At 37.9% G+C, this 19,108-nt stretch overlaps 1 protein-coding gene across 1 annotated transcript in view; it reads left to right on the forward strand.

Moving 5' to 3' along the window:
- Positions 1-18,265, forward strand: part of LOC119780264 (FERM, ARHGEF and pleckstrin domain-containing protein 1-like) — a 70,190-nt gene extending 51,925 nt beyond the window's left edge. Inside the window, exons 16-27 of the mRNA XM_038280245.1 lie at positions 4,776-4,909; positions 7,401-7,482; positions 7,564-7,801; positions 7,890-8,020; positions 8,109-8,177; positions 8,430-8,519; positions 8,740-8,822; positions 11,238-11,350; positions 11,578-11,741; positions 16,366-16,473; positions 17,016-17,167; positions 17,238-18,265. Of these exons, the coding sequence (XP_038136173.1) occupies positions 4,776-4,909; positions 7,401-7,482; positions 7,564-7,801; positions 7,890-8,020; positions 8,109-8,177; positions 8,430-8,519; positions 8,740-8,822; positions 11,238-11,350; positions 11,578-11,741; positions 16,366-16,473; positions 17,016-17,167; positions 17,238-17,307 (1,434 nt within the window). The 3' untranslated portion in view covers positions 17,308-18,265. The remainder of the gene's footprint in view (positions 1-4,775; positions 4,910-7,400; positions 7,483-7,563; positions 7,802-7,889; positions 8,021-8,108; positions 8,178-8,429; positions 8,520-8,739; positions 8,823-11,237; positions 11,351-11,577; positions 11,742-16,365; positions 16,474-17,015; positions 17,168-17,237) is intronic.
- Positions 18,266-19,108: the final 843 nt, after the last annotated feature.

Raw genomic sequence — 19,108 nt, forward strand, 5'->3', positions numbered from 1 at the left:
CGCCGCCACTGGACTCTAGAGCAGTGGAGACGCGTTCTCTGGAGTGACGAATCGCGCTTCTCCATCTGGCAATCTGATGGACGGGTCTGGGTTTGGCGGTTGCCAGGAGAACGGTACTTGTCTGACTGCATTGTGCCAAGTGTAAAGTTTGGTGGAGGGGGGATTATGGTGTGGGGTTGTTTTTCAGGAGCTGGGCTTGGCCCCTTAGTTCCAGTGAAAGGAACTCTGAATGCTTCAGCATACCAAGACATTTTGGACAATTCCATGCTCCCAACTTTGTGGGAACAGTTTGGAGCTGGCCCCTTCCTCTTCCAACATGACTGTGCACCAGTGCACAAAGCAAGGTCCATAAAGACATGGATGACAGAGTCTGGTGTGGATGAACTTGACTGGCCTGCACAGAGTCCTGACCTCAACCCGATAGAACACCTTTGGGATGAATTAGAGCGGAGACTGAGAGCCAGGCCTTCTCGTCCAACATCAGTGTGCGACCTCACAAATGCGCTTCTGGAAGAATGGTCAAAAATTCCCATAAACACACTCCTAAACCTTGTGGACAGCCTTCCCAGAAGAGTTGAAGCTGTTCTAGCTGCAAAGGGTGGACCGACGTCATATTGAACCCTATGGATTAGGAACGGGATGTCACTTAAGCTCATATGTGAGTCAAGGCAGGTGAGCAAATACTTTTGGCAATATAGTGTACATTTATCCGTCTCGGACGAGGTGGTGAATACTAAACTTTGTTTGTGTTTAGAGGATGTTGGTTTCAGCATTGTGTTCCCTCTGTGTGCAGCTCACTTCTTTATTTTTATTGGCTGCATGGAGACGTGTGCTGGAAAAGGTCTCAAAGTAAACCTGGCAGATAAACAGGATATTAAATGTGTTGCATCGTCTTCTAGGATCAAGGATGGCATCGCCTAATTTTTTTCAGAGGAGAAAAAAATTTAATTCTTCCTGCTTTTATTTTTTAGACACTTCTAACTTTAATAAATAACTATTGTGCTTCAAGTGAATTAGATTTTTTTTTTCTGTGATTTCTTCATTACTCTTTTTTTTCCACCTGCTGGTTGATGCTGCTGTGGTGTTGAGTGTGAAATCATCTCAACAACAGCTGGAACTTTGTCTTCGTCCTTTCGTCACTTTATCTTACAGCCCATTTGCCGTCCTTTTTAGAGCAGCTGTACAAAGCTTCTTTGTCTCTTCTGCTGCACGAAACATGCTTCATCTGCCACCAGCCTGTCTTAATGAAACAACTGTGTAAGAATGGCTATGGATTCTTGGATCCTATCTCACCACAGAAACACAGATTCTAGAATCAAGTTTCTATTTTCAGTATCAGGATATATTGTAAAGAAATTACTCTATATATACAGCATTTTCATTCAGGCATGTGTAACAAAAAGAGCAAGCATTTAAAAGAAGATGGACACAAAGCCCCTAAAGAAAAACAATAAAAATTATCAACTTAAGTTAATATTCAGATAAAACAAATAGTCTTGATAATAAAACTGTAAAGAATCAAACTGAAAGACATTTAATTTGTAGTGAATTGAGAACCATGGAAATATGGTTATGTAGATTAGTTAATAGCAATTGGATATTTCTAGTTTTATAAAGAGCAAAATGTTTCACTTACATTCTTTAGCCTTAACACGCTATTTCTTGTTCACATGGACCTTGAAGAGGCCTGAAAGGTTTCTTGAAGCTTTGTTGAGCCCTTAATTCCTCCGACATTAAAGGAAAGTTATTAACACCACACCTGTTCTCAAATTACCCCCATCTCACTACTTTCACTATCAAATAGTGAGCTATGATTTTTTTACTGTTAGAAATTCTCGTTTATACCTTTTATTCACCCCAGAGCACCAACTTGCACAGTGCTGTCCATTAATCACAGTTTTAGAAATTGTCCAGTTACAAAAGAAATGTTTATGCACTGAAACCTCACATCTTTCTTAATTGCAGGAAATGCTAACATATTATACTGAAATAATGCAGAGACATGAGTGAAAAGATGTTAACATGAAAGTTGGAACTGAAGCAATTAATCAGATTAATCATGATTCATAGATTATTGAAATAATCCTCAGCTAGTTTAGTAATTGCTTAATCTTTAACTGGAGTACAGAGACTATAAAACATTATTTTAGCTGACAGAGTGACCCACTTAGAGCAGCAATTTTACAAAACTGTAAAAAATGTATTAATATTTTTCATTTAAGATTAAAAAAAATCTGTCAATATACTATATCCAGAATTAAACCAGGTTTTAGCCTGTTTAATTCTGTGAAAACCTTCTTTAAAGAACCTTTTGATATCTGATTATTAATTGATCTATCAAAGAATTAATCGACTGATTACAGTAATTTATTAGCAAAGTCATAATTAGTTGTAGCGCTAATGTAAAGGTTTATGTAAGAATTTCTTTAGCCACACCATAGTCCTGATTAGATTTTTCTACAGAGGCCGTGGATAGAGGCGAACTTTAGGGTGATGGAAAGAAGGCTTCCCAATTAAAAAGAATTGAGCTCAAAGAAAAATGCTCAAAATGACCAATAGAGTGTTAAGTAGCATATGAATGTTGTTCAAATGCAAATAAAAGCACAGATTTCAAGCCTGAACTTCCAAAGGTTCACATGCATTAAACCATAAACACTTTCCATGTGCCTTTCAGCTTTTTTTGCATGTGTGTCTTCATAAGTATGCTGATCATGACCATAGCGCACAAATTAATGTGTGGGGGATATGAAGGCATAAATACCCACTACCGGCAAAGCAGTTTATCCAACATCAAAATGATAAGGGCTCAGATTTTACATAAATATTTATTAATATGTTTGAAAGTGCAAACTAACAATAATTTCTTTGGCCAAAAAGGATGGAGATTGGCACTGTCCAAATACGCATGTAAGCGTATTTGGGCTTTCAGAAATAAGAGTATGGCAGTTGCTATCTGCTTCTGTCTCCTTGAACTCCTAGTTGTTTCCGGTTCCGCCGGAGGTTTCTTCCTGTTAAAAGTGACTTTTTACTCTTGCATGAATGTGTGAGGGATTGCTGCAGAGTCAACTATACAATGCAAGGACTGTTTACTGTTCCTACATGCTCATCCAGGAGGAGAATATTCTGCAAAATCAATGATTCAATGCAAACTGGTTCCCTGAGATAGGAAACTTTTAAGCAGTCTGTCTGAATGCTTGATTCAATTTTCTAACTTGTGCATTGAAGAATGTTTTTAAGGCCCAACATACACGTTTTATTAGATTATCAGGAGCCTACCTTGGTTGGAAGTACTTTAGGCAAAGCAGCTGTTGAGAGGAGAATAGGTAAATCCAGCTGTTTAGAGCGTTAATCTCGCTGTAAATCTGACTGCAGCTCTGACTGTCCAGATAGGAGGGGTTGGGGGCTCACTGAGCAGATAAAAAGATAATTTTTCCATATGTTATACGTTATAGTTTATGTTTAAGTTTTCTTATTTTAATCTTTATTTTAGTTGTTTAGGTTTTTTTTTTTATTTGAGCTTGAACTACAATTCAAATAAGTTTATTTATATAGCGACAATTCACAACACACGTCATCCCAAGGCACTTTATAATTCAACCATATCATATAGTCAATTCGATTCAATGTTTTCTATCTAGGGAAAACCAGTTGATTGCATTGACTCATTGACTCAAATACAATCCCTCACACTAAGCATGCTTGTAGCAACAGTGGAGAGGAAAAACTCCCTTTTAACAGGAAGAAACCTCCAGCAGAAGCAGGCTCAGTGTCAGCAGTCTCAAAATGCCGATAGAAAAATCAGTATCTACTAACACTAATAAGGCATAAACAAAACTGTTTGCATGTCTCATCAATCACACAATCAATTTTTATAGATCCCCCCAACAGGCAGCTATTGTACTGGCAACTTATTTTTCCCCCCAAGCAATTAAAAGCTTCTTATTCTGCATCTCTGAAAATCAGCCCGTTATTTTTTTTCCACAATTACATACCTTATATCTACATATTAGCTTGAATTATTGGTTTATTTCTGATTGGAAATAATTAACTAAAAAAACAAAGATTATCACCCAGTAATGGAAAAAAGGTTAAAATGTTTTTATTACAGCATTACCCTAAGATCCTTGATTTATGCTGTAGTTTTAAATGCCATGAGCATCAATAGGTTTATTTTTTAATGTTCTAAATCCTAAATTACTTCAGGAAATCTATATACACCTACATGATTTAGCATAATCCCCTCCGTACAGATTTATTTAGTCATGTATTAAGTGTTTGAGTGCAGAGTTTGACAAAACTTGATGCGAGATACCAAAAAGTCGTACTATGCTGCCAAATAAAAATGTAGCTTTTGTTTTAAGTTAACTCAACATTTGTGGAATATAAAGATAAGAAAACCTTGACAGGGAAATGTTTGTTTTCTAATGTTCATGAAGTTTCAAAAACAAATGGAATCTGAAAGCAAAATTGAAGCATCCTTAATATTGTGTGACCTAGGAGTGCCTGACTTCCCAGAAAACCCAGATGTTTTATTTTTGCTTCCTGCAGTATCCAGTGTTTAGGAAATTTTCACTTTATCAACTCACAGAAATAATTTTCATGACTTTTTTTTTAAACAACCTTTTGTTTTAATAATATAAAGTATTATAGGTTTTGTAGCTTTAAATTTGTAAGATTATGTGCCACACCTTTGTGTTGAAATACTCTTGGATTAGTTGTTTAATATTATTTTAATGTTTGCTCCATGTATCCAACTGCTTCTCTGTATTTTCCAGTCGTTCCACAGTGTGGTTGGACAGGATGAGGAAACCCCTGACACCCTGAAGAACTCTCTTCTCTCCACCTTCGAGCCACTCCACAAGTTCCACACTGGTTTTCTCAGAGAGGTGGAGCAGAGGCTGGCTCTATGGTGAGGCTCATTTGACTTTCAAACCACAAACCACATACATGAGGGGCTTCAAATAATGTTTGATGTAATTTTGTTTTCAAATTTTTCTCTGTGGCTCCAAATAAACTGACCTTTCCATTTTCAGTGGATTTGCGCAGTCTGATGGGCTTTAATTATGCTGTTTTATTGAGGACACAGAAGCACATTGAGATTGCATTGCACAGACCCAGTCAAGCTGTTTCGGTTTACAGCTTTTTTCTGCAGATGGTTCGTGGGGGATTGTCTGTCGTTAGAACTACACATCAATGCCTAAAGTGATACCTCACTTTACTCCGCTGATAATAACCGCCGTCATATGTGAATGCAAATCTCTGGCCTACATGTGACTTTTGCTTTAAGATTTGCATATTTAAATATAGAAGAGAAGATAGGAGTTTGTTCATTGTAAATGAGACAGGATGTGTTTTAAACACAACCTCTAGCATTAAGTCATTACAAAAATAGCAAAGAATCTATTATTGATCACAATTAGCCCACTGTGTGTGGGCTATATGTGTATGATGTGATATTTTGCTCAAGGGAGACACCTGCTGGTAGATCTAAGTTTGTTGGATTTTATTTCTATTGCTTTACTGAGCAAATTAATATGAATCTAGATTTGTTAACTTTGTTAAAGAATTCATTAATGCACAGCCATCTGATCTTATTCATTTTGATGGCATTAATGTATTTTTTATGATAAACTTAATAAAAATTATATCATTTTATTTGTTATTAGCTTTTGGGGAAGTTTAATACAGGTGTTAAATGTTAAATAACATCCTACAATTTGAGTATCTAAGGAAACATGGTTCAGTCCATCTCTGACTAATTAATGTGACGCCAACTGCAGGATTGCTCCACCTTTGCTGAGCTGTGTAAACCTAGCTCTAACTAACAGGATAGTTTGAACAGTGACATTGTGATGCATGTTACCTGAGGCCTTTTGCCTGATCAGCAAACCTTCAGGACAAGAAAACAGGCTAAATTGTTTTCAGTTTATCTTTTTATATGCTTAACATATGCAAACAATGTAATTATGACTAAAGTTGGAAGATATTTTTTAATTCATACAGATGAACCAGTCAGTCTTCTTGGTAACTGTTGTGTTTATCTGCTTATGAGGTTGGTAGCTCGGTTTATTTTTTACATTTTCCAAGGCTTGTTTTTGGTTTTGAAACAGAAAATTATTGTGTTCCACCTTTTTATATACTTTGGGCAGCTTGTGTCTTTATTTTTATGTTTCCAGCTGACACAGTTTTGCCTTTTTCTGCTTTTTTTTTTAACACAATTCCCATGTCTGCATAGCCTTTATAATACAAAATCCTAGCAATGTTGATGGAAGCTGCTCCTGCAGGTATAGCTGTTTCACAGAACTTGATTACTGATTGCTTAATTGCTAATGAGCTTCAGGCTTGATTGACAAGTGGCGCCCATTGAAGGAGTTTGGCATTATTGAAAATCTCTCTAGCTAAAAAGGAGTGGAAACTGTGCAGGAGCTACAGATATCTAGAGTTTGGGTGGGTAAATCTGTGAAAACAACAGTTATTAGCCATATACTCCACGTAGAATGAACAGTTAGAAGAAAGCAATCCCTCAAAGCCATAAAGAGTCAGTTTTTTCATGAATGATGTAGTAAGCACAACAAATGTGGGAACCGGCCACACAGATAAGATAAAACCAAAATGGATCCTTATAGTTTGCATGCAAAATGATGGATGTGCCAAAATCTAATCTGGTAACCACAAAACAGGCTTAAATTGGAGGCATCTAGACAGACTTTGGCATCATTTAAAATAATTTCACCCAAGTTAAATGCTAAAATTGAGCGAAGGTCGGGTTTCCTCCGTTTTAACCCTGTTTTGTGGATGCCACGACTGATGGCTGAGAATTTCACAGATATCTAATCTGGCACAGTTCGTTGAACAGACTGTTTCTACAGTGAAGCATGGTGCTGGCAGTGTCATGCTCTGTGAAACAGTTTCTTCAGTTCACTGAAGTTGGTAAGAGTTGATTAGCAGATTAAGCTAAATCCAGGAAAGTTCTGGAGGGAAACCTGTTCAAGGCAAAATACAAAATATTGGTTTGGAGGTTTACCTTCAGGTGGGAATATGACCCTTAACATGCTGCTGGGCCTTCAGTGGGGCGGTTTTAACCAAAGTTTCTATGTGAATTTGTTCAATGACTCTGTTTGTCTCAGGCTATATTGTGAAAAAAACAAAAACTGAAAGAGAATCCTCAAAGATAGAAAACAAGGGGGCTGAATGCAGATTCATGTCATTGTCAGAATTTTAGTAGTTAAATTAGAAAACCGGGCATCATGTTTCTTCCACTTTGAAATGTGGGGATTGCAACTTGTCAAAATGTGAAATGGTTTGAGAGCTTGGGAAGCTCTGTGAATGAGGAGTCGGTAACTACAGATGGTAACTTAATGTGAAATATTACTGATATGTTTCTTTTTTCGTGTGTTTAGGGAAGGACGGTCCAATGCTCACATCAAAGGAGACTACCAACGCATTGGAGATGTGATGCTGAAAAACCTCCAAGCCTTGAAGGTGACTCAGGCCTCAGGTTAAACCTAATGCTTTCTAAAACCAGCTGAGTATCACCCTGATGTATAGCTATTGTGCTTGCAGCCTCTGACAACAAACATGCATAAGCAGTCTGAGATCCTCCTTGAGCTGGAAAAAGCATGTAAGGCATCACGGAGGGTGGAGAACTTGTACAGAGACTTTGAGTTGCAGAAAGTGTGCTACATTCCACTGAACGTCTTCATCCTGCGACCTCTCCACCGCCTCATTCATTACAAGCAGATCCTGGAGCGCCTGTGTAAACATTATCCAGCAACTCATGTGGACTTCAGGGACTGCAGAGGTGCAGCATTAAAACCAGAAGCTTTATTTTCCTGGATTAATCTACCAGTGTGTTCTACACTTATTCTCTACTTGTGGTTGATCTCCAGCTGCTCTGGCTGATGTCTCCGAGGTGGTGGAGCAGCTCCAGGGGAGTCTGATCAAGATGGAGAACCTGCAGAAGCTTCTTGAGCTAAAAAAAGATTTGCTTGGTGTCGACAATCTGGTGGTTCCTGGTCGAGTGAGTCTGAAGTTTACAGGAATAAAAATGTCACACCTTTAAAGACAAGCATGCACCGATTATTCTGTTTTTTTTTTATCCTTTTCAGGAGTTCATCAGATTAGGCTGCCTTAGCAAACTGTCTGGAAAAGGCCTTCAGCAGCGAATGTTTTTTCTGGTAACGTTCCTCTTTTTTCAGCTCCTAACACTAATCTAATTATTTAGCTGAGTGATCTCAGCAGAACAAAACAATCAACTGCTCCTGCTTTGCATTATCCAGATGGTGCTGGCAGGCTCAGTGCTACGGACTTGCAGCACAGGCTGCTTTGAACTTTTATTGTTTTTAATGCCTTGAAAACATCCTCCTTTAAGATTATTTTCTAACGGTTTTTAATTTTATCAGCCCCTCTCTCTGTTTCCTTGGTGACAGTTTAATGACATCATTTTGTACACGAGTCGGGGGATGACGGCGACCAATCAGTTCAAAGTGCACGGGCAGCTGCCTCTCCGTGGCATGACAGTAAGTGTTGAACGGCTGTCACCACTTTATCACAACTGTGAAAGGCGCTGCTTTAAACCAGCAACTGTGTAACCAGAGCACAGATTTCCCTTTTATTCCCTCTCCTTCCCTTCCTGCTCTCCCACTCTGTCTATTTTTGGTCCCTGCTGTCCCAGATTTTTGGCTTTCTTTAATGTTGTTTTTTTTTTTTTTTTTCTGCATCTTTCTGTTCCGCTTCCAGATCAGAGAGAGCGAAGATGAGTGGGGTGTGCCTCACGCCTTCACCTTGGTTGGACAGGGACAGTCAATGGTAGTAGCAGCAAGGTAAATAACCAAGTGGTTACTTTCTACCTTAGATTTATCATACAGGTCCTGGAAGGTAAAAGGAAAAGATGGGATATTGTTTAAGAGATTTGCAATGATGGTGTTCATTAAGAGATGAAAAAGCTAGACTGTGAGTGCTGCTTTGGTGTTTGAGCTTTCAGACCAGCTCTCACCTTTGGTTATGAGCAGGCCAGCTGACAGCTTTGCTTGGGCCCGGGACAACACAGTCTTTTTAGGCCCCCCTCTACACCTAACCCTAGCAATTCCATTCCTGGGCCTGTTCCTGACTCATCCTCAGTTAATTTTTAATATTTACGCATAAAATCCATCAAGCCTTTGGTGTCATCTTCCTTTATTCTCTTTTTTTTTCCTGTGCCCCAGACTTCTGAAAACCTGACGTTCTTAGTTTGCAGCGAAACCAACTTTAAAAGCTGCAGCCGCCGTTGTCCTGGTCAAATATATATATTTATATATATAAATATTTTCTGAAAAATTACTTCTGCATTTTTAATGGTCAGTGTCATTTTTTTGGGACAATTGACCCGTTTGTCCCCCCCTGTCAGCGGGCGTGGTTATGAGTAATTTATCATGACCAAAAGGCTGAGATCCTGGATACAGGCAGCTAAAAATGGGCTTCACTATCGTTCAAAACAGGGCGAGCTTGAAGTACCAAAACTGCTTCTGAAAAGAGTCCTTATAAAAGATATCTACATATTCAAGGTCGATGTATCCCTTCTGGATTGGCAACACTTCAACATCCCAAAGGAATGAGCTATAAATTGTTCAGAGGGAGTGCCACTTATTTAATGAAAAAAAAACCCAGAAATAACTTGACCTGACAAAAGTAATGACAAATAAATATTCTATGAAGGAGGACAAATGAAAATGAGATATTGCTTTTCAATCACACTTTACCAGAATGTTTAAATAAAATAAAGTAATCAAGTAATCAGCATTACAGGTGTCTACAATCTTGTAATCAATCAGTTGGCCTATACCTAAGACTACAGGTTGTCCCTGTGTTGTTTGGTGACATCTCTGGAGATTAGAAAGAAAAGTATAGACCAGCATGTTAAACGTAAAGGCTATAAGAGCATCTCCGAGCAGCTTCATGTTCCTGTGATTACAGTTGCAAACATTATTCAGATACTTAAGATCTATGGGGTTCTAGCCAATCTCCCTGGACGTGGCAACAGAAGGTAAATTGAGGACAAATCAAAGAGACAGATAATGCAAATTGCAACAAAAGAGCCCAGAAAACGTCTAAAGAGGTAAAAGGTGAACTTTAAGCTGAAGAACATCGGTGTCAGATCTCACCATCCATCATTGTTTGAGATAAAGTGGACCTAATGGGAGACGGCCAAGGAGGACACCGTTGTTCAAAAAAAAAAATCATAAAAAGCCAGACTGGAATTTGCCAAACCACAAGTTGAAATACCACAATGCTTCTGGGAGAATGTCTTATGGACAGATGAGAAAAGAGGAACTTTTTCCAAGGAACATAAGCTTTGTGTTCATAGACAGAAAAATGAAGTATATCAAGAAAATAATACTGCCCCTACTGTGAAACATGGAGGAGGTTCTTTAATGCTCTGGGGCCCATTTGCATCTTCTGGCACGCGGTGTCTTAATTCTCTGCAGTATACAAGGAAATCTCAGGTCTGTGAAGGGATTTTAGAGAAAAATGTTTGCCCAGTGTCAGAAAGCTTGGTCTCAGTCTCAGGTCATGGGTCTGTCATGGGTTAATAACCCAAAACACTCAGCTAAAAACATCCAAGACTGGCTTAGAGGAAAACACAGGACTATTCTAAAGTGGCCTTCTATGAGCTCTGACCTTAATCCTATTTAGCGTCTTTGGAAGGGGCTGAAATATTTTGTCTGGAAACGGCTCCCTTCAAACCTAAGGGGTTTGCTGATGAGGAATGGGCCAAAATACCTGCTAAGGGGAGCAGAAACCTCATTGACAGTTACAGGAACCCTTTGATTGCAACGATTGCCTCAAAAAGTTGTGCAACTAAGCGTAAGATCATCCTTTTTTTACAGGCCTTTTTCATTCATTTTTTTTTATATATATAATTGTTCTCTTGAAGCTTGGGTGGAAATGTCTGACTTTTATGTATAAAGCTTCATAGACTTTTGATTTATTATTACTGTTCTTAGATCCAAGCTAATGCTCTGTGACCATTTTTTTAATTATTAAACAAGGGCTACCAACACTTGTATTTCTATTTATTTTAATTTTGAACTAGTCATTCCCTATTTTTAAGCTGATAGCACTCTCACTTAGAATTTAAAATAACAGAACAGTGAGATAAACTAAAACCATTCACTTTGTGTTGTTGTAGATGGGATTCTTTCTAATACAGAAGCAACAAAAGTGACATTTTCCTGATTTTTGCTCCATCTGTTTTTAAGTTCTTTGACAGAGATGGAGAAGTGGATGCAGGACATCAAGATGGCGATAGAGATGGCTAAAACCAGCAATGGTCCCACATCTGACGTCCTGACCTGCACCCTGACTGACAACAGTAAGTTGGAGGAGAAACAGAGAGAAAGATTTGATATATTAAAACATGTTTGTATCTAGAGATGAATACTTGCAGAAAAAAGAAACAGCTGGTGAGTAAAACAGCTCCGTGGCTTAAACCCCAGAGCAATATGGATGATCTGATGCTGTCTGTGTTTAAGCTTCTCCTCTTCCCTCAGCAACCCTCCCACTCTTTGTATAGCTCTAACAACCTCCTGACTTTCCTAGAATGCCCAGAGGACTCCCCGGCAGAGGCAGAGTCTGAGGACGAAATGGCGACTTCGCACACGTCGCTGGAGAAGCCCACGCCTCATCGTGGCAACACCATGGTGCACGTGTGCTGGCACAGGAACACCAGCGTGTCCATGGTGGACTTTAGCGTAGCTGTGGAGGTATCGGCTAAAGCTCAGACTTGCCTTTCCTCCTGCTCCTCCACCTGTCCTGCTGTTTTCTTCCTCTGTTTTCAGTCTGTGCTGTAACTAAATTTACTTTGGTCTTTCACTTGGAACCGTGTCCTCCTGTGCTCCCTTGGAATTAACCCGTTTTTTTTTTTTTTATTAAATGGGACATCGAGAAACATTCAAAGGCTGCAGTTACACTCTTAACAGTAACAGATAAGGACACCTAAGATTAAATGTGAATGTAGGGTCTTATTTCAAGGTACATGCAAAAAAGATAATTAGCACCAAATAATTTTTTTTTTCATTGATTAATTTATTATAGTCATTTAATGTTAATTAACCTTAACTCTTATCCCAAAGTGCGCCATTAACCAAGCCGTCTAGTAAACAACCATTTTAGACAATTTTAGAGTTTTTACTCTCGTTCAGCTTACTGTTTAAATTTGACCCTCATGCGGCTGACAGCAGCCGGTACAACGCCCGCATCTAAACTCTCTGTGCTGCTTTGCTCGTTGCATCTGTCCTTTTTTTACTCCCTCCTTGACCTTAACTTCTGTGACTATCTTTGTGTAAAAGCATAATGTTGGTTTGTTGAATGCTCTTATCTCGGTTTGTAAGGTAGCGTCCCTTCAACCCAGCTGCGTCCTGTACCAGCTCTGCTCCTCCTCTGTCGTTGTAACATTGTCCTCTTCACAGCTTTGCGTGGACGTTAACCCCTGCCACTGCATGCCTGTGTGTAACCTACTCAGTTTCTGTGTTTCTGTCCCTCCCTCCCTGTCTGTTTTTCTCTCTTACATCTGTGCATTCCTCCGTGGTAGAGGAGCCTAGTCCAGTCAGGGACAGTAAGGCCCCCAATGGCCAGGGACCAGTGCCTCTGGCTGTTATCTGCTGGTACCGAGTTCAGAGCCTGTCCTTTAGTGAATCCTGCAAGAGTCTAGAGGTAAAAGAGCCAGGCTGACAGGAGAGGCCCTGTTTGTGCGTGTGTGTGTTTTTTTTGTAGGGGTCCTATCAAATGTTTTTCAAGTTTTACATATTTGTTTTACTTTCATGATCATATTGCAGTAGAGTCTCTCCTTTTTTTTTTTTTTCCTTCAGCCCTGTTAAGGCAACTCATGCTTCTAAATATGACAGGATCTGTTCCTCTTTAATGAATTGACTTGGATATACAGTACAGGAGAGATATCCTACTTATTTTTCTTTTATATTTTGACAGTTATGTCACACTTAAAAGATTCAGAACATGATATTTTAATATCAGACATGGATAAGGCAAGGACATACAAAATTTGGTTTAAATAGTTTTTGCTGCTGTTTTTAGATCAAAACTGTCCAGAACCACTAGGTTTTATGTAAAAATCTAATGGCTTGTTTTATTGATACACTGTTACTTTAAAATATATAAATAAATATAAATTATTAAGTTTAATATTTCTGACTACATGAAGAAGGTCAATCATATCCTAAAGCTACATGTCATGATCTGAAATAAATTGAAGAACATAATAGGAACAAATTAATTCTGAAAAGTGTTAGGAAGTAAATTTTAATTCTTTAAGACACTAACAGAAGAAATTACAGTAAGAGACAAATTGATGGAAAAAAAAAATGTAAATAAATAAAATCTTTTAATCTTCCCAAGAGTTGTGAGCTGCCAAGGTTTATCATCCTGGAGGTCACAAAAAAAAAATCTCATTAGACTCAATTTAAGGCCATGTTCTTATTTAACAATAAGAAAGAGACTGGGGAGAAAATGGCATCGATGGATGGGAGAGTTCTGCTGGCCATGTCCAACTTGCTTAAAACTATTTGATGATTCCCAAAACTTAAGAGAAATGATGGTGTCAATTGGAAAGAAAACAAATACAGCTTCTTGGAAGGCAAACTATTTAAAAATGTGTTGTTCTGAGGCTTTAGTGCTTCATGTTCTGGACAAAGGAACCATGAATTTTGTTCTAAAACCAGAAATCCTTTAGGTGAATGTTGCTTCAAGTCTTCATCTAAACATTGATTAAGATAGAAGTGCCTATGTCGAATTCTGGAATCGTATGTGTTACAACATAACAAATAGTTTATGGTTGAATGGAGGAAATAAACCAGTCCTTCACAGCAGGCTAAAACTTCCCAACAGTATTTTACAGTTATTACAAACACATGATAACTGTTATTCCAGCCAGTGGATGCACAGATAGTTAAGTTTGGCTGACAAATATATTTTCTCCTAGAGCCAGATGGGATATCTTGTTTCACATTAATAAATGAATAGTACAGCTCAAATTATATTTTTGTTTACATCACGATATTTTTGTCTGATTTTGAAATTGTGCAGCAATACCAAGTATCGTTTTTTTTAATGACAAAACAAATGTAGAATAAATCTGTACTTCCATCTGAGTGAAAGTCCAGCAAATTAGGGCTGTAATTTATCAACCAGTAAAACTCTAAGACATTTTTTTAAACGCTTATTAATGTAGAACATCCATCTTTTTCTATTTTACTCTGTTCCACAAATGAAATATAAAACCACCTAAGGTATTCTCTAAAAACATTTAGGAAAAGTATGTATTTTAGGCACTCTTAGCAATTATAGTTTGTCAAACTGGAAATATTTAAAAACTGTCAGAACTGATTTATACTGGAATGTAATTTGGACATACTGGTTAGAGTTGCTTCCTCACCTGAAGATTTTAAAGTTGTGTAAAATACACTTTAAATTAAGATTAACAGTCAGATACAGGTACACAATTGATTATACCTAATGAAACTTTAGGTATTTAAAAAAAATAGATATATTTTATGTGCTATAACAGTTAAAAATACATGTAAACATTTTTTGTTTTTATTCATTATGTTTATTCAAGATCGGTTGAGAAAACAGAGAACTCTTGTTAAGCAACTGCAGGTTTATTTACAGGTGCTGGTCATAAAATTAGAATATCATGAAAAAGTAGATTGATTTCAGTAATTCCATTTAAAAAGTGAAACTTGTATATTATATTCATACATTACATACAAACTCATATATTTCAGATGTTTATTTTGTTTAATTTTGATGATTACAAATGACAACAAATGAAAATCTCAAATTCATCATATCAGAAAATTAGAATATTACTGAAGACCAATAAAAACAAAGGATTTATAGAAATGTTGGCCAACTGAAAAGTATGAACATGAAAAGTATGAGCATGTACAGCACTCAGTATTTAGTTGGGCCTCCTTTGGCCTGTATTACTGCAGCAATGCGGCGTGGCATGGAGTCGATCAGTCTGTGGCACTGCTCAGGTGTTATGATAGCCCAGGTTGCTCTAATAGTGGCTTTTAGCTCTTCTGAATTGTTGGGTCTGGTGTATTGCATCTTCTTCTTCACAATACCCCATAGATTTTCTATGGGGTTAAGGTCAGGAGAGTTTGCTGGCCAATTAAGAACAGGGATACCATGGTCCTTCAACCAGGTACTGGTAGCTTTGGCACTGTGTGCAGGTGCCAAGTCCTGTTGGAAAATGAAATCTGCATCTCCAAAAAGTTGGTCAGCTGCAGGAAGCATGAAGTGCTCTAAAACTTCCTGGTATGTGGCTGCGTTGACCCTGGACCTCAGAAAACACAATGGACCAACACCAGCAGATGACATGGCACCCCAAACCATCACTGACTGTGGAAACTTTACACTGGACTTCAAGCAACGTGGATGAAGTGCCTCTCTTCTTTTCCTCCAGACTCTGGGACCTTGATTTCCAAAGGAAATGCAAAATTTACTTTCATCAGAGAACTTGACTTTGGACCACTCACCAGCAGTCCAGTCCTGTTTCTCTTTAGCCCAGGCAAGATGCTTCTGACGCTGTCTGTGGTTCAAGAGTGGCTTGACACAAGGAATGCGACAGCAGAAACCCATGTCTTTCATACGTCTGTGTGTGGTGGTTCTTGAAGCACTCACTCCAGCTGCAGTCCACTCTTTGTGAATCTCCCCCACATTTTTGAATGGGTTTTGTTTCACAATCCTCTCCAGGGTGCGGTTATCTCTCTTGCTTGTACACTTTTTTCGACCACATCTTTTCCTTCCCTTCGCCTCTCTATTAATGTGCTTGGACACTGAGCTCTGTGAACAGCCAGCCTCTTTAGCGATGACCTTTTGTGTCTTGCCCTCCTTGTGCAAGGTGTCGATGGTCGTCTTTTGGACAACTGTCAAGTCAGCAGTCTTCCCCATGATTGTGTAGCCTATAGAACTAGACTGAAAGACCATTTAAAGGCTTTTGCAGGTGGTTTGAGTTAATTAGCTGATTAGAGTGTGGCACCAGGGGCCATCAATTTTGAACCTTTTCACAATATTCTAATTTTCTGATATGATGAATTTGAGATTTTCATTTGTTGTCATTTGTAATCATCAAAATTAAACAAAATAAACATCTGAAATATATGAGTTTGTATGTAATGTATGAATATAATATACAAGTTTCACTTTTTAAATGGAATTACTCAAATCAATCTACTTTTTCATGATATTCTAATTTTATGACCAGCACCTGTACTTATTAAAATGTACAAAATAAGCTTAATGACTTGTGTTTTTGTGAATCATGCATTTGTATTCTTAATTTTTCGTATCGCTCTGCTTTTACAGAATCAGCTTTCAGGAAACTTGTTAAGAAAGTTCAAGAACAGCAACGGCTGGCAGAAGCTCTGGGTGGTCTTCACCAACTTCAGCCTGTTCTTCTATAAATCTCACCAGGTGACACATTGTTTGCAAGAAGAACCGATTCCTCTCTTTTCCCTGCTGTTTTTCCCTCCTCCAGCATCACACCTCAGTGTGGAATATCAAATAGAAGTGCCACGATAGCTGTGGACACATGTTCCCATGCAGCTTGTCATAAGTCCTTATTAGTGCCCCAGAAAGTGTATGGGGAGGGCATTTGGCCTACAGATGATCTGAGTTTAATCAGGGTTCCTATGCATGCTGGAAAACTTCAGGAATTTTGCAATGCGATTAATTCACTCCTTGGTGTAAGTAGTTTGGAAAATTTAAATAGAGAATAGAAATAATAAGTATTTAGAAATGTTAATCTATCTATCTATCCATACTATGTATGTAGATTTCCAAAGCAGAGTCTGGAAGAGTAAAGATTTTTGGTTTAAGGAGTATATAACTGTCTTTACTGCAAACCTGGAAAACCAGGGTTACCTAGAAAACATTCCGCTAAAAATGTTTTATTCACTGATAGAGTAAAATATGAAAAGCCTCATATAATATATATTTTTTAAATCTTCCTCCAGGATGATTATCCTCTGGCCAGCCTTCCTCTACTGGGGTACTCTGTCACAGTTCCCTCTGATAATGAAAACATTCACAAAGACTACGTCTTCAAGCTGCATTTCAAGTCCCATGTATACTATTTCAGATCAGAAAGTGAATACACTTTTGAAAGGTAAACTACCTTTTTTTTATCCATCTTTAGTGTTTTGAATAATCTCTCTGAAGTCTGTCTCCACCTGCAGGTGGATGGAGGTCATCCGCAGCGCCACAGTCCCATCAAGCCGGAACAACAAACATCCTCACCCTCACTGATTGGATTCTAGTTGGATTTCCCTTCACTCTATATGGATGGCATCAGCCCGTCCCGCCAAGCCCCATTCCTCAGCAACACTTTGCTTTCCTTCTCTACATAACCGGGACATTTTTACATGTGTACACGCACACTTTGTGCTCTTTATTTTTTAAAGGCTTCGAATGGTGACATGTCCGCTGGTTTAGACTGCATCAGAGACTGTGTTTTTATTCCCCCAACTCTGAAACCTCTTTTTACAGATGTCATTTTATACAGCTTTTCTAACCGTCTGAACCAATTTCCAGACTCTCTGGTTTTACATTAGTCATTTTTGCAGTGGGAACATATTGATTTAGATTCTTACTTGGAGGGAAGAATTGTGCCCAGCCTCCTCATATTTTGTTTTCAGCTTTGAAGATGACCCGCCGTGTCCGTGCCAAATTGGTTTATAGCAACATCAGGGACTTTTTAAAGAGTAGGATGTCCCCTTGTGTGCCGATAAGAAACAGACCCTCCTTTAACTGTTGCAGCTCTGCACCCAACTGGCCCAGCATTGTGGCTCTACAGTAAAGAGTGAAATTATTGAACCACCAGGGGGAGCTGCCATCATCACTAATGCTGTCTTAAATGAAGTGATTCCTCTACTAGCTGATCTTCGTTCTATGGAAACTGAGTATTTTTGTAAACTCTAAATTGAGTGATAGTATCACTTCATAATCTCTGCATTATGAGGGAATGTGGAACTGAAAGCTTTAAGAGTGTGTGAGGGAAAAAAGTAAAAAAAAAAACTTTCAATATGAATTTGTTTATCATCCTGACCCCTGCATATAGGTCTATGTATGGATCTGAATGAATAAAGTATGCAGCTAAGTGTTATGAAATGGTTAAAAAAAAGGGGAAAAAAAGTTTTTCGTTGTTGATTTTTTGAGATAAGAAGGCTTTTGGAAATAAAAGCAATAAAGAACTTGCCCAAGTTTATTTTTTTTTTTAGAACTTTTTGTTATTTTAAAGAAAGATTGGTCTATTTTATCTTAATAAGCTAAGGAGACTAATGCAGACTATGCGGTGTGGCTCCAAGTAAGGCCTGCAGATGGCGTTGGTTAAAAAGTCACTTCAGGGCAGCGAAATTCACAGAATGCCCTCTGAGGATTAAAAGAAACGCTTCTTGTTTTTCGCTTTGCTTCTTTTTCACTAAGTAAAGATTTTTATATTCGACCTCATCTTAAAATATCTCAATAGCATTAACTTATGATAATATAATACTGATCATACACAATCAAACTGAAAAAATAACACATTTGTCATGAGGAAAACTTAAAAAAAAAGTCTCCCTAGTTACAATTGCTCAATGTTCATATGTTGCACAGTAATGTAGCTAAGAATATTGGAGAAAACTTGAACATATGAGGATATGGATGTCGAATTTGGATTTATTTCTCATCAAAATATGGAAAAACTTTATCTGTGAATAATAGTCTAATATGAATTAGATTTCTACTGAGACTTGATAAGGGAATTTGTTTTAACTATTTTATTTCATCTCCATATATTAGCAAGGAAACAAAAACCTAAGTCACTCCAATTCTGCACATTTTTAGCTCTTTATTTTCAGAATAAGTCCTAAGTTATTTTTTGTATCAAAGCAACTGGGTTTAAAACACCTTCTCAGATACTGACATAATCATGATGCATGGTAAAGTAGTGTAAAATAAAATCCCTTTAGAAAATTGTAAAATATATTTTAGATCTGACAAAAATAACAGAAGCCCGAACAATTCCTTTAAAATAAATGTAACCAAAGCAGTTTTTATTTCACTTTTT

This window comes from Cyprinodon tularosa, unplaced genomic scaffold (assembly GCF_016077235.1).
Source record: "Cyprinodon tularosa strain WSP-4 unplaced genomic scaffold, ASM1607723v1 ctg158, whole genome shotgun sequence".
Classification (NCBI taxonomy): Eukaryota; Metazoa; Chordata; class Actinopteri; order Cyprinodontiformes; family Cyprinodontidae; genus Cyprinodon; species Cyprinodon tularosa.